The 16,554-nt window shown below is 35.9% G+C and overlaps 1 protein-coding gene across 5 annotated transcripts in view; it reads right to left on the bottom strand.

The window, feature by feature from the left end:
• Positions 1-16,554, bottom strand: part of negr1 (neuronal growth regulator 1) — a 234,287-nt gene that overhangs the window by 79,592 nt on the left and 138,141 nt on the right. For all 5 annotated transcript variants that reach the window (XM_055018587.1, XM_055018590.1, XM_055018592.1 and 2 more), the window contains exon 4: positions 14,041-14,172. In XM_055018587.1, coding sequence (XP_054874562.1) covers positions 14,041-14,172 — 132 coding nt within the window. The remainder of the gene's footprint in view (positions 1-14,040; positions 14,173-16,554) is intronic.

Raw genomic sequence — 16,554 nt, 5'->3', positions numbered from 1 at the left:
TGTTTTAATAAAACATAATCTCTGGTTGGAGGTCACTAACTTCCTCAATAGTCTTTGTCATGGTGCCCATTGCTGTTAAATGCTGGCCAACACAGGACTGTATTTTTTACATTAAACATTTTCTTCATTTACATTAAAGAAATGCAAGGATATGTTGCTTTTACCGTTAGAAAATGAGATTCATTCCATATTTGACTGTACAAAAAAGTTTTAATTCTTAAAAGAAAATTAGTTTTATTTGAAAATTTATCCTGAAATACCTATAAAAGTAAAGTTTGTGTCACCTGTTATAAATATCACATCATTTTCCTATCATCGGCACAACAGTTAGTGTTCTTAACGTTTAATATGTGTGAAACAGCTGAAGTTATAGCTGTGAAAAATATTAACAAAAGTACATCAATCGGACGGTATAAAGTGTATTTTTACATGAAATAAATGCAAAAAACCGTCATGTTGCTTGTTATAAATATTATCAGCTACATTTAATTGTGAAAACTGGTTTTCTTTTTGAGAAGTGGCTGCAAAAATTACAGTGTTGAATATTATAATTATTATTATGGCATAGTAGGGAAATGTAGTTTTTCAAGAGAAAGAAAACAACTTAATTTATTCAGTGTTTTATAAACTGGATCAAAGTGTTTCAGGGTTTAGAGATTTTTACTGCCATGGTTTGACAGTTTTTCATAGTAAAAATGAACAAACATTTTTTACAGTGAAGGTTAATAAATGGATAAATAATAAAGATGCAGAATTCTGTCAATGTGGAGCAGCAGTGGATCCTGTAGATGGATGAAGCTGAAGCTGAAAGAAACATCAGATTAACATCAACGTTTGACAAGGAGCTGAAAATACTCCAAAAGACGAAACGAAGGAGGAAAGAGAAGTAGAAGTATGAACCAATAACACGTATGATGGAATCGACGCTGGAGCTCAGAGAACCTCCTAGAGAACCTTTAATCCTTGACCGCGGTCCTGAAAGCAGCTGGAGACCTGCTGTCCTGTTCTACAGATACCTGGACACCTGGTCCAATCAGGTGTGTAAAAAAATATAGAGATTTTTGATGTGAACATTATTTGCAATTTTGTTTTATTTCTTTCACGTTGACATTTAAAATATAAATCAAACTTACAGTTACAAAATTATTTACCATTTTTCAGTCCTTAATATACATAATTTAAATTTTTAAAATATATATAAAAAACTAAAAACATAGCAAATATCTGTAAATAGTTGCATTTATTGCTGATTTAAATACAGTAAAAATAAATAATGAATAAATAAGAGGTGCAATTTTGAAGTAGAGACCATTTATTTAAAACGAGATTTTAGATGTGAACATTATTTACAATTTTGGTTTGATTTTTAGGTTTAATGTGTAAATTAATACTTTTCCTGGGATTTCACTGGATATTATCTCTAATTTAACAAAACAGAAAAAACATGTAAATTATAAAAATGTTTTTTTAATTTAATAATTATTTAAATTATTATTTAATTATTAATTATTAAATATTATTATTTTAAAGCTGATGAATAATTGTAGATTTTTCTGGTTTTTACATTTTACGTGGATATAACTGAGAAATAAAATAAAATTTCTCCTCTACCATCATTATTCTCGTCCTGAGAGCCATAAAAGATCATTAGAAACATAATTTCTTCCATAAATGAGCGAATCGGAGCAACAGAATCATCCTTTCTCAGCAGTAAATCATTCATCTGCTGCAGGTTTTAGAGGACTGAAGGTGGTCCAGAATCTATGATGTATGTTCATAATATCTATAATATCCTCCAGTTTGGATCTGATAAGATGGATCACAGCCATAAAACCAGCCCAGGCCAATAATTCCAGCCGCTGCCACATCTTCCATCATCATATATTATTACATATTATTATATATTATTATTAATGTCGTAACGCACCATCAAGAATGCAGATCAGATCACTGAAGTCCTGACGGTCGATAATCCAGGAAATTTAGAGCGAGGAAGATGCTGCAGGAAATCATCCAACAGATGGAGGACAAGGTTCGTCCAGGAATAACAGCAGAAGAATGAGACGACCAGGAGACAAATGGACGGAGGACGGTCCATCCCAGTCCATCCTCCGTTACATCTGGATTATGTCCTCCGTTACATCTGGATTATGTCCTCTGTTACTTCTGGATTGTGTCCTCCGTTACATCTACAACATGTCCTCCATTACATCTGGATTATGTCCTCCGTTACATCTGGATTACGTCCTCTGTGACAAATACATTATGTCCTCCATTACATCTGGATTTTGTCCTCTGTTACATCTGGATTATGTCCTCTGTTACATCTGGATTATGTCCTCTGATACATCTGGATTGTGTCCTCTGTTACATCTACAACATGTCCTCCGTTACATCTGGATTGTGTCCTCCGTTACATATACATTATGTCCTCCATTACATCTGGATTGTGTCCTCTGTTACATCTGGATTATGTTCTCCATTACATCTGGATTATGTCCTCCGTTACATCTGGATTATGTCCTCTGTTACATCTAAATTATGTCCTCCGTTACATCTGGATTGTGTCCTCTGTTACATCTGGATTATGTCCTCCGTTACATCTGGATTATGTCCTCCGTTGCATCTGGATTATGTCCTCTGTTACATCTAAATTATGTCCTCCGTTACATCTGAATTGTGTCCTCTGTTACATCTGGATTATGTCCTCCGTTACATCTGGATTATGTCCTCCGTTACATCTGGATTATGTTCTCCGTTACATCTAAATTATGTCCTCTGTTATATCTGGATTGTGTCCTCTGTTACATCTGGATTATGTCCTCTGTTACATCTGGATTATGTCCTCTGTTACATCTGGATTATGTCCTCCGTTACATCTGGATTATGTCCTCCGTTACATCTGGATTATGTCCTCCGTTACATCTGGATTATGTCCTCCGTTACATCTGGATTGTGTCCTCTGTTACATCTGGATTATGTCCTCTGTTACATCTGGATTATGTCCTCTGTTACATCTGGATTATGTCCTCCGTTACATCTGGATTGTGTCCTCTGTTACATCTGGATTATGTCCTCCGTTACATCTTGATGATTAGTTGGAGACTATTGATGATTAGTCAGATTCTGTTGGTTATTAATTTGAGACTATTGATGATTGGAGACTATTGATGATTAATTAGAGACTATTGATGATTAGTTAGATTGTATTGGTAATTAATTAGATTCTATTGATGATTAGTTGGAGACTATTGATAATTAACTGGTGTCTATTGGTGATTAGTTAGATTTTATTGGTGATTAATTGGTGACTATTGTTGATTAATTGGAGACTACTGATGATTAGTTGGAGACTATTGGTGATTAGTTAGATTCTTTTGGTAATTAATTGATGACTATTGGTGATTAGTTAGATTCTGTTGGTGATTAATTGGTGACTATTGGTGATTACTTAGATTCTACTGGTGATTAATTGGTGCTTTATTTGGTGCTGTTGGAGACTGAAATGATTTATTTAGCTATGTACGACTGTTTGCCAGGAGGAACCAGAGAGACGCAGCTTTTTAATTAAAAGATCAATTAATAAGTCAGCCTCTCCAGCCAGATTTGAAAATGAGTTTTCATTGCAATTAAGGAATGGACTCATCAGAGCGCGACTCCTTCCATCTGTGGCTTCATTCTGAAGCTTTTTTTTCTCTTTTTGTCATTCAGGAGTGCGTCTGCTGCCAAGATTTATTAATTCATTAAGATTTCCATTCGGGGAACGTTGTGTTCCTTCTCTTTAGACAATAGAAGGCGTAGAAATAGCAGCTTAGAGCTCAGGGGGTTTATTGTCTGGGTTTAAACGGCTCCAGGTAAAGAAATCCACCGATGGAGGTTCAGATGGAGACAAAGGAGGAACGAATCCACCAACACAGTTCAATAAATCCTCTCTGTAGAGAAAATATTTACAATTAACAACAAACAACAAACAACAAATGTGAATATTTCACTGATATTTGGTGTAATTGGAAAAAATAATTTATATGCTTATTATATATTTAAATATCTATTATTATTACTATTATTATTATTATGATTTTCATTTTATTAATTTACAAATAATATCTGGTAAAAATGTAGGAATGAAAATGTGAATGTATATTAAGAATTGAAAACTATTAAATAATGTTTTAACAGTTATTTTACAGATTTATTAACAATATCTAGTGAAATACCTGAAGAAAGTATTAATTTACATGTTTACTGTAATTAATAAAACAGTTTCCAAAATATTTATTGATTATTTTTCGTGTTTACAGTAAAATCTAATATCTATAAAATCTATAATATTTTGGATTTATTTTTATCAAACAAAATGTGATTATTTCTCTGATATTTGGTGCTATTAGATGATATATATTATCATATATTTAAATATCTGTTTATTGTTATTCTTTATAGTGTAGTTTCTCTCTTTGGTTAAATTCTGAATAATATCTGGTAAAATCTGAGACATTAAATGATCCTTCCTGTAGTTTTCTCTCCCTCTGCTCCGTTATTGAATCAAACGCTGCTTTTGTCTCAGTGGAGGTTTTATTATTTTACGATGTTTTAATCTCATTCTTCCTCTCTGGGATCTTTCTGACAGAATAACTGGAATAAACCTCCTGCTGGGAGATGAAGATTGAAATCATCAGATAGAAAAATCCCAGCAGGAAGATTTGCTGCTGCTCCGCCTCCTGGACAGCTAATAGTTCATTAAATTAATACTTAAAGCTTCTGGTCATCTTCAGGTTTATTAACGTCAATAATTAACCCTGTAAAACCCACTGTTACTTTTATTTGTAAAAAAATATAATATACATGTTTGTATTCTTTTTTTGTTGAGTTTTTTGTTCATTTTCTTCTGTATTTGTTTATATATGTGTGTGTGTATATATATATATATATATATATATATATATATATATATATATATATATATATATATATATATATATATAGAAAGAAACATCAGATTAACATCAACGTTTGACAAGGAGCTGAAAATACTCCAAAAGACGAAACGAAGGAGGAAAGAGAAGCAGAAGTATGAACCAATAACACGTATGATGGAATCGACGCTGGAGCTCAGAGAACCTCCTAGAGAACCTTTAATCCTTGACCGCGGTCCTGAAAGCAGCTGGAGACCTGCTGTCCTGTTCTACAGATACCTGGACACCTGGTCCAATCAGGTGTGTAAAAAAATATAGAGATTTTTGATGTGAACATTATTTGCAATTTTGTTTTATTTCTTTCACGTTGACATTTAAAATATAAATCAAACTTACAGTTACAAAATTATTTACCATTTTTCAGTCCTTAATATACATAATTTAAATTTTTAAAATATATATAAAAAACTAAAAACATAGCAAATATCTGTAAATAGTTGCATTTATTGCTGATTTAAATACAGTAAAAATAAATAATGAATAAATAAGAGGTGCAATTTTGAAGTAGAGACCATTTATTTAAAACGAGATTTTAGATGTGAACATTATTTACAATTTTGGTTTGATTTTTAGGTTTAATGTGTAAATTAATACTTTTCCTGGGATTTCACTGGATATTATCTCTAATTTAACAAAACAGAAAAAACATGTAAATTATAAAAATGTTTTTTTTAATTTAATAATTATTTAAATTATTATTTAATTATTAATTATTAAATATTATTATTTTAAAGCTGATGAATAATTGTAGATTTTTCTGGTTTTTACATTTTACGTGGATATAACTGAGAAATAAAATAAAATTTCTCCTCTACCATCATTATTCTCGTCCTGAGAGCCATAAAAGATCATTAGAAACATAATTTCTTCCATAAATGAGCGAATCGGAGCAACAGAATCATCCTTTCTCAGCAGTAAATCATTCATCTGCTGCAGGTTTTAGAGGACTGAAGGTGGTCCAGAATCTATGATGTATGTTCATAATATCTATAATATCCTCCAGTTTGGATCTGATAAGATGGATCACAGCCATAAAACCAGCCCAGGCCAATAATTCCAGCCGCTGCCACATCTTCCATCATCATATATTATTACATATTATTATATATTATTATTAATGTCGTAACGCACCATCAAGAATGCAGATCAGATCACTGAAGTCCTGACGGTCGATAATCCAGGAAATTTAGAGCGAGGAAGATGCTGCAGGAAATCATCCAACAGATGGAGGACAAGGTTCGTCCAGGAATAACAGCAGAAGAATGAGACGACCAGGAGACAAATGGACGGAGGACGGTCCATCCCAGTCCATCCTCCGTTACATCTGGATTATGTCCTCCGTTACATCTGGATTATGTCCTCTGTTACTTCTGGATTGTGTCCTCCGTTACATCTACAACATGTCCTCCATTACATCTGGATTATGTCCTCCGTTACATCTGGATTACGTCCTCTGTGACAAATACATTATGTCCTCCATTACATCTGGATTTTGTCCTCTGTTACATCTGGATTATGTCCTCTGTTACATCTGGATTATGTCCTCTGATACATCTGGATTGTGTCCTCTGTTACATCTACAACATGTCCTCCGTTACATCTGGATTGTGTCCTCCGTTACATATACATTATGTCCTCCATTACATCTGGATTGTGTCCTCTGTTACATCTGGATTATGTTCTCCATTACATCTGGATTATGTCCTCCGTTACATCTGGATTATGTCCTCTGTTACATCTAAATTATGTCCTCCGTTACATCTGGATTGTGTCCTCTGTTACATCTGGATTATGTCCTCCGTTACATCTGGATTATGTCCTCCGTTGCATCTGGATTATGTCCTCTGTTACATCTAAATTATGTCCTCCGTTACATCTGAATTGTGTCCTCTGTTACATCTGGATTATGTCCTCCGTTACATCTGGATTATGTCCTCCGTTACATCTGGATTATGTTCTCCGTTACATCTAAATTATGTCCTCTGTTATATCTGGATTGTGTCCTCTGTTACATCTGGATTATGTCCTCTGTTACATCTGGATTATGTCCTCTGTTACATCTGGATTATGTCCTCCGTTACATCTGGATTATGTCCTCCGTTACATCTGGATTATGTCCTCCGTTACATCTGGATTATGTCCTCCGTTACATCTGGATTGTGTCCTCTGTTACATCTGGATTATGTCCTCTGTTACATCTGGATTATGTCCTCCGTTACATCTGGATTATGTCCTCCGTTACATCTGGATTGTGTCCTCTGTTACATCTGGATTATGTCCTCCGTTACATCTTGATGATTAGTTGGAGACTATTGATGATTAGTCAGATTCTGTTGGTTATTAATTTGAGACTATTGATGATTGGAGACTATTGATGATTAATTAGAGACTATTGATGATTAGTTAGATTGTATTGGTAATTAATTAGATTCTATTGATGATTAGTTGGAGACTATTGATAATTAACTGGTGTCTATTGGTGATTAGTTAGATTTTATTGGTGATTAATTGGTGACTATTGTTGATTAATTGGAGACTACTGATGATTAGTTGGAGACTATTGGTGATTAGTTAGATTCTTTTGGTAATTAATTGATGACTATTGGTGATTAGTTAGATTCTGTTGGTGATTAATTGGTGACTATTGGTGATTACTTAGATTCTACTGGTGATTAATTGGTGCTTTATTTGGTGCTGTTGGAGACTGAAATGATTTATTTAGCTATGTACGACTGTTTGCCAGGAGGAACCAGAGAGACGCAGCTTTTTAATTAAAAGATCAATTAATAAGTCAGCCTCTCCAGCCAGATTTGAAAATGAGTTTTCATTGCAATTAAGGAATGGACTCATCAGAGCGCGACTCCTTCCATCTGTGGCTTCATTCTGAAGCTTTTTTTTCTCTTTTTGTCATTCAGGAGTGCGTCTGCTGCCAAGATTTATTAATTCATTAAGATTTCCATTCGGGGAACGTTGTGTTCCTTCTCTTTAGACAATAGAAGGCGTAGAAATAGCAGCTTAGAGCTCAGGGGGTTTATTGTCTGGGTTTAAACGGCTCCAGGTAAAGAAATCCACCGATGGAGGTTCAGATGGAGACAAAGGAGGAACGAATCCACCAACACAGTTCAATAAATCCTCTCTGTAGAGAAAATATTTACAATTAACAACAAACAACAAACAACAAATGTGAATATTTCACTGATATTTGGTGTAATTGGAAAAAATAATTTATATGCTTATTATATATTTAAATATCTATTATTATTACTATTATTATTATTATGATTTTCATTTTATTAATTTACAAATAATATCTGGTAAAAATGTAGGAATGAAAATGTGAATGTATATTAAGAATTGAAAACTATTAAATAATGTTTTAACAGTTATTTTACAGATTTATTAACAATATCTAGTGAAATACCTGAAGAAAGTATTAATTTACATGTTTACTGTAATTAATAAAACAGTTTCCAAAATATTTATTGATTATTTTTCGTGTTTACAGTAAAATCTAATATCTATAAAATCTATAATATTTTGGATTTATTTTTATCAAACAAAATGTGATTATTTCTCTGATATTTGGTGCTATTAGATGATATATATTATCATATATTTAAATATCTGTTTATTGTTATTCTTTATAGTGTAGTTTCTCTCTTTGGTTAAATTCTGAATAATATCTGGTAAAATCTGAGACATTAAATGATCCTTCCTGTAGTTTTCTCTCCCTCTGCTCCGTTATTGAATCAAACGCTGCTTTTGTCTCAGTGGAGGTTTTATTATTTTACGATGTTTTAATCTCATTCTTCCTCTCTGGGATCTTTCTGACAGAATAACTGGAATAAACCTCCTGCTGGGAGATGAAGATTGAAATCATCAGATAGAAAAATCCCAGCAGGAAGATTTGCTGCTGCTCCGCCTCCTGGACAGCTAATAGTTCATTAAATTAATACTTAAAGCTTCTGGTCATCTTCAGGTTTATTAACGTCAATAATTAACCCTGTAAAACCCACTGTTACTTTTATTTTTAAAAAAATATAATATACATGTTTGTATTCTTTTTTTGTTGAGTTTTTTGTTCATTTTCTTCTGTATTTGTTTATATATGTGTGTGTGTATATATATATATATATATATATATACATATATATATATATATATATATATACATATATATATATATATATATATATATATATATATATATATATATATTTTTTTTTTTTTTTTTTTTTTTTTTTTTTTCCCTCTACATTCAGTCCCCGCTTCTTCACATTTCTTTCTTTCTTCTTTTTAATCGTCGCATGTATTATTATTGTTATATTATTATTATATTATTATTATCATCTGTGTGTGTGTGTGTGTGTGTATATATATATATATATATATATATATATATATGCTCTTTTATTTCGATATTTGGGTCTTACAGGGTTAAAGCTTCTGACCATCTTCAGGTCAGTTTATTCCCGTTAATAGTTAAAGCATCTGATCATCGTCAGGTTTGTTAATGTTAATAATTGAATTAAAGCTTCTGATCGTCTCCATGTTCAGGACTTAAACCTCCGTTCTTGTATCACAGGAAGCCAAACAGCAGCTTAGCGCTCTGCTGTTATTAAACCTGTAAATATGCTGCAGCTTCATTTAATTCTCATTACTTTGGTTATTTTAATTAGTGGCTTTAATCTGCAATTAGCCCAGAGGTCAGCTGGACTGTTAATAAAAGTCCGTTGTTTGGAAGGAAAGAGTTTGGATTTAATTAGACGTTAACCCTCCAAATGTCACTCAGTCCCAATGCTGCACAGATAACACAGAAAACTACAGATATGAATAATTAATGTTCAGGATTTATTTCATTTAACTGATGAACAACCAGCATCATTTACCAACAAAACCCAAACAAACCTGCATGAAAACAACAACAACAAGAACTAGTTCAGTTATCATCATGTATGGCGTCTAAAAAGAGATTATTTTCCTAAAAACACATTTCTACTGTCTAGAAATCAATATTTGCCATCATTTGTTAAAAAAAAAAAAAAAGTACAGTAAGAAATGAAAAACAGCAAAAGAATAAATCAAAATAAAAAAACAAATTAACATTTGACAGTAAATTGACAGTAATTTCCTGTTGTTTAAATCAGCTAAAATGCCATTATTTTATAGATATTTTTAGTTATATTCACCATTTTTTAAAATATTATTATTATTATTATTATTATTATTATTATTATTATTATTATTATTATTATTATTATTATTATTATTATTATTATTATTATTATTATTATTATCATCATTTTCAGACCTATTTTATTTTATCTATAAATCAACAAAAATGTACTATTTTTACAATTATTTTTAGGGTGGAAATTTACATAAAGGAGTGGAAAATGTTTAATATTTATAGTTTTGTTATATTAATGACAATTATTAGTAAAATAACAAAAAAATACAGGATTAAAAACAATAAATGGACCAAAACTGTAAATAATATTCCATTATTAAAAATCTGTATTTTAAAAATATCAATTTATTCTTCTGCAATATATGACTTTAAAATTGCATTATTTTGAATAAATATAAATAAATAAAAATAGAATTATCTTACAGGTATTTGCTGGTATTTGTAAGAAAAAAAATCTGCACATTGAAAAATGAGAGCAGAGCAGGAGTGATCTTCTGAATGGGAATATGGGAATACCATCCCAAAGCATCTCTTTCTGGACTGGAATACCATCCCACATATATATGTAATTCTTTATTCACATATTCACAAAAAGAATTATATAGTTCTTTATAAAACATAATTCTTTATTCACAAAAAGAACCTGCATTATTTTATTATAGGTTGAAAAATGGGAAATATTTTTTTAATGGTTTTTTTTTGTTTTGTTTTGGTTTTTTTTTTACAAATGGTAGCTCATCAGGCCATTGGGATAAAATCGAATTTGCCTGTTTACATAATAATTAGCAAAATAACTTTGAAAACTATTAATTTACATGTTAATCATAAAAACGGCAGAAATGAGAAATGAGGCTCACATAATTACTATATTAAGGGTTGAAAAATGGGAAATATTTTTAGTTTTGTTATAAAAATGTCAGTTTGTTCCTGTATGAGTCCACTTAAAGGCAGATTTAATGTGAGTTTATTCACCTCCTCTGGATCAGAGACGTTTCTGTTTCTGCTGAGAGGTTTTTTAAAAACCAACAAACCCTGCAGGTTTCAGAAACACCAGAGTACAACATGTGGAAGTTCTGGGATCGATTCCACAGAAGGATGACGGTCACCGGCAGGAACGGTTCTGCAGCTCTGTGGGCTTCAGATAAGTCCAGAACACCTCCAGCTCCTCCTCGCTCTGCTGCCTCAGAGGAAAGACTTTCTAATCGATCCGCTCAGTGTGAAGCTCAGCTCTGACCGGCTCTTTAAGAGTCAGCGTCCAGCGATGACTCGACTTATCAATCAGAAACAATATCTGCTTTGTTCTGCAGCAGAAAGACCCTGAATGGAGCTAAAAATAACTGGAGCTGCTCTCATTAGAGCCGGGAATCATGGGAAATAATGGCTGCTGTTTCATAACGAAGGTGGAGATGGAGTACAGCCGTTTTTACACCTTGAAAAGTATTATTTACACGCTAATTTTTTTTTTTTTTTAAACGCTGAAATTATATATAAGGCTCTAGCAAACTAACTTTAAACAGTATTCATTTGCATGTTCATCATAAAAAGGCTAAAATTATAAATGAAGCTCACATAATTATTATATTAAGGGTTGAAAAATGGGAAATATTCTTAATGTTTTATTTTAGTAGTTTAGCAGGCTGCTGGGCTAAATCCTAACTTGCCCGGCTGCTATGTCCACCAGGCAGGAGGCATCTAGAAGCACCGCCCCCTGCTGGCGTAGACCAGCTCTGGGGATGTGGAACGTTGCCTCACTGGGTGGAAGGAACCTGAGCTGGTGGAGGTGGAGCGGTACCAGCTACATATAGCTGGGCTCTCCTCCACAGCAAGACGTCTGGAACCAGAATCCCGGAGAGGGGTTGGACTCAGGAGTTGCCCAGGATGAGAGGCTCTGGGTGGGTGTGGAGATACTCATGAGCCCCTGGCTGAACGCCCCTTTGTTGGAGTTCTCCCTGGAGAACCAGAGGGTCGCCTCTCTGAGGATAAACTCTGACTGTTGTCTGTTGTTATGAACCGAACAGCAGCTCAGAGTATTCAGCCTTCTTGGAGTCTCTGGGTGGTTCCTGGAAGGGAGACCACCTGAGGACTCCATAGTTCTCCTGGGGGACTTTAACGCTCATGTGGACAACAATGGAGAAACCTAGAGAAGGTGATTGGGAGGAACGGCCTGATCTGAACCTGAGTGGTGTTTAGTTGTTGGACTTCTGTGCTAGTCATATATTGTCCATAACAAACACCATGTTGGAGCAGAAGACTGCTCAGAGAGGAGAGCTGTCAGCTGATCACCACCTGGTGGTGAGTTGAATCCAGTGGAAGACTGCTGGACAGACCTGGTAAACCCAAGCATGTAGTGAGGGTGAACTGGGAACATCTGGTGGAGGACCCTGTCCGTGGGGTTTTCAACTTACACCTCTGGAAGAGCTTCTCTTGCATCCCAGGGGAGGTTGGGAACATGGAGTCTGAGTGGTCCATTTTCAAAGCCTCCAATGCAGAAGCAGCTGTTAGGAGCTGTGGCTAGAAGGTCACTGGTACCTGTCGCGGCGGCAACCAAAAAACCGGCTAGTGGACATCAGCGGTGAGGGAAGCCATCAGGCTGAAGAAGGAGGCCTTCAGGGCCTGGCTGGCTCGGGGGTCTCCTGAAGCAGCCGACAGGTACCAGTCAGCCTAAAGGGCTGCAGCTGCAGCAGTAATAGAAGCTAAACCTCGGGTGTGGGAGGAGTTCAGAGAGGCTATGCAGAAGGACTTTCTGTTGGCCTCAAGGAGGTTCTGGCAAACCGTTGGATGCCTCAGGAAGGGGAGGCAGGGCTTTACTCAGACTGTGTACAGTCCGGTGGAGAACTGTTGACCCATACTGGGGATATTGTCGGGCAGTGGAAAGATCCCTTTGAGGAACTCCTGAATCCGGTAAACACGTCCTCTGTGGAGGAGGCAGACCATGAAGACTGGGGGGAATCTTCATCCATATCCGTGGCAGAGGTCACCGAGGCAGTGAAGAAGCTCCTCGGTGGTGGCAGGTGTGGACGAGATCCCCCCTGAGATGCTGAAGGCTCTGGACATTGTTGGACTGTCTTGGCTGACACGTCTCTTTAATGTGGCGTGGGCATCGGGTACAGTACCTGTGGAGTGGCAGACTGGGTTGGTGGTTCCCATTTTTAAAAAGGGGACCGGAGAGTGAGTTCCAACAGGAATATCCTACTGGGCATCACACTTCTCAGCTTTTTCCATGCACATAATAACTTGTAAAATAACTTTGAAAAATATTAATTTACATGTTAATCATAAAAAAGGCTAAAATTATATATGAGGCCACATACAGAATCTGCAACTTAAAGAAGTTTTGCTTAAAAAATTAGAGCAAGAATTGAATAATGAAAACTGAAATAAAATAAGTCAATTCCCTTCATTGTGAAATGGAAAACTCTGATTAGCTCTCAGTAACTGGGCCAAGTCGTCCTCCTCTCCTGATGAAAGGGAGATTTTAACTCAGGGCATCAGAAACCTCCATGAATAACAGTGAAGGAGCGCTTTTTAAAAAGAGAGGGAATAATTGTCGAGCAGCCGTTCCCGTTCCTTAGCAGCGACCAGGATAGCCGAGGCCCGGTATCATTCATTAATGCCCCGGCTCCTCATTACTGCCTCCTCACACTTCTCAAAGACTCATTACCTGCATAATGGAATAGTGCTTAGAACAGTCAGACCTTTCCTCAGTGTGAATTAATCACCTACACGCAGTCAAAAAGGGAATTCTCACATTAAATATTAAGAAACTTCTACTTTTTCAAACTTTCAGAAGGTGTACTTTCTTTGGGGAAGTGACACTGGTACCATCTGCACCAAGAAAAAAGAAAAAGAAGAAGAAGAAAGAGATGTACTTACAGTTGACTGTGACTTTTACTGTCTTGGTGTCAGGAGAGGCGATGTCGTTTAAAGCGCTGCATTCGTAGTCTCCGGCCTGGTCCCTGGTGATGCCGGTGATGTTCAGATATTCTCCGCTGTCATACTTCCTGGCTGGAGATAGAAAAATGGAGGCAAACGCTTACAGAGAGTCCACACAGAAGACACAAAAGCAGCAAATATACAGAGACCAGGTCCAACGTTACGACCACTGATGGGTGAAGAACATCAGTCATGTTGGTATGATGCAACGCTCTGCTAAGAACTAGAATAACACCTGAAAATTCATTTACATGTTAAATGAAAAAAGCAAAAGAAGCCAAAACTTTAAATAAGGTTTAGATCAAAAAGTTGCTTTTTCACAAACAGTAAATCCTTCATTGACAGCATTAGGCAGAAAAATCACACAAAGTCTTTGACTGTATTTAATTATTTGAATGGAAAATTGTGTAAATTAAGAACTAACGGTAAAATTACAGACCGTCATGGAACACAGAACACTAAACCTACCATCAGGCATGGAGGCAGCAGTATCATGCTCTGGGGCTTTCTAGAAGAGCTTCTGGACTGATTTCAGACTGAATGTTGGACTGGTTCTGGACTTTTGTTAGACTGGTTTCAGACTGTTTCTAAAACTGGTTTCAGTTTTAGTTCAAGACTGCATTCTGACTGGTTCTGAACAGTTTTTTAGTACTGGTCTTGGACTGGTTTAGGTCTGGTTTAGGACTGGTTTCAGACTGTCTTAAGTGGATCTTTTTTTTTAACCCCAAGAACACCAAACCTACCATCAGGCATGGAGGTGGCAGTATCATGCTCTGGGGCTTCTAGAAGTGCTTCTGGACTGGCTTCAGACTGGATGTTGGACTGGTTCTGGACTTTCTAGGGACTGATTTATGTTTGGTTCCAGTCTTGGTTCTCCTGGTTTTGGATGTGATTTAAAGTTGGTTTAGGATTTAATTGACTCTGGATCTGGTCCTGGATGAGGACTGGTTTTTTTTTCAGGAGTAGTTTATGTTTGTTTTGGTCCTGATATTGTACTGGTTTTTTACGGACTGGTTTCAGACTGTTTCTATAACTGTTTTCACTTCTGGTGTTAGACTGGTTCCAGACGGTATTCTAACTGGTTCTGAACATTTCTTTTGGATTGGTTTAGGTTTGATTTTGGTCCTGATTTTAGATCTTTTGAGGTGGTTTAGAACTGGTTTTAGACTGTTTTGGGAGGGCAGTTCATTAAAGGTGAATATATTTTTTGCACTAGAACAAAGGGAAATATTAGGACTTGTGGTTATTTAAAAGTTCTTATGCTCTAATTTTACTGGTCCAGTCCACTGGAGATCAGATTGGGGTGTACGTGGACCCTGGACTAAGATGACACCCCTGACTTAAAGGATCTGCTGCAAACATATCAGAATACCACAGCACACCTTCAGGGTCTAGAGGAATCTAGATACCACAGCACCCCTTCAGGGTCTAGAGGAGTCTAGATACCACAGCACCCCTTCAGGGTCTAGTGGATTCTCGATACCACAGCACACTTTCAGGGTCTAGTGGAGTCTAGATACCACAGCACACCTTCAGGGTCTAGTGGAGTCTAGATACCACAGCACACCTTCAGGGTCTAGAGGAGTCCAGATATCACAGCACACCTTCAGGGTCTAGTGGAGTCTAGATACCACAGCACACCTTCAGGGTCTAGTGGAGTCTAGATACCACAGCACACTTTCAGGGTCTAGAGGAGTCCAGATATCACAGCACACCTTCAGGGTCTAGTGGAGTCCAGACCTTGATGGGTCACCACCACAACATCAGGCAGGTGGTCATAGTCTTCTGATTGATGTATATATAAATACATACAGACTGTTGCTGTGGTTCGTCTGTGGAAACCTTCGTTGGCAGTAAATATCTCAACTTTGAGCCGGGGCAGAAGGTTTCTGTACTGAACTCCTGATTACCTTCCTTGTATCCTAAAATAGCAGCGGATCAGCAGCGCATCGATTTATTCATATCGATAGGGAGGCAGGAAATAATTGTGTATTCCCAGTCATGCGCTCATCATTTGCTCGACTCCGGTTAGAGCTATTTCCTGGAAGACTCGCAGATTTGATGGCTCAATGCACATGTCAGTGCTTTATAGTTAGCTAGCAGCAGAGACCATGACTGACACTTTGGCAGGAGTGGAAAAAAAGAGCAAATCCACACGAGCATCAGCACAAAATGCTCCAATCAACAGGAAAGTAAAATAGACCAACACGGTTACAGATGAACTCACTATGGAAATGTACTGCTATGAGCAGCTGAATGTGTGTTTGTGTGATAAAACTCAGCTGGAATCTACAGGAATAAAATTAATTTTAGCATCTTATGTGACAGATATACAGTCATGAACAAAAGTTTACACCCACTTGTAAATAGTATGTATTTAATGACATTCTTAAGTGTCCAATAACTCCTAAAACTCTGAATTTTATAAGATGGAATCATTGAAACACATGAATC

The sequence above is a fragment of the Amphiprion ocellaris genome, chromosome 2 (assembly GCF_022539595.1).
Source record: "Amphiprion ocellaris isolate individual 3 ecotype Okinawa chromosome 2, ASM2253959v1, whole genome shotgun sequence".
In the NCBI taxonomy this organism is placed as follows: domain Eukaryota; kingdom Metazoa; phylum Chordata; class Actinopteri; family Pomacentridae; genus Amphiprion; species Amphiprion ocellaris.
This window is presented reverse-complemented; position numbering and strand designations above follow the sequence as displayed.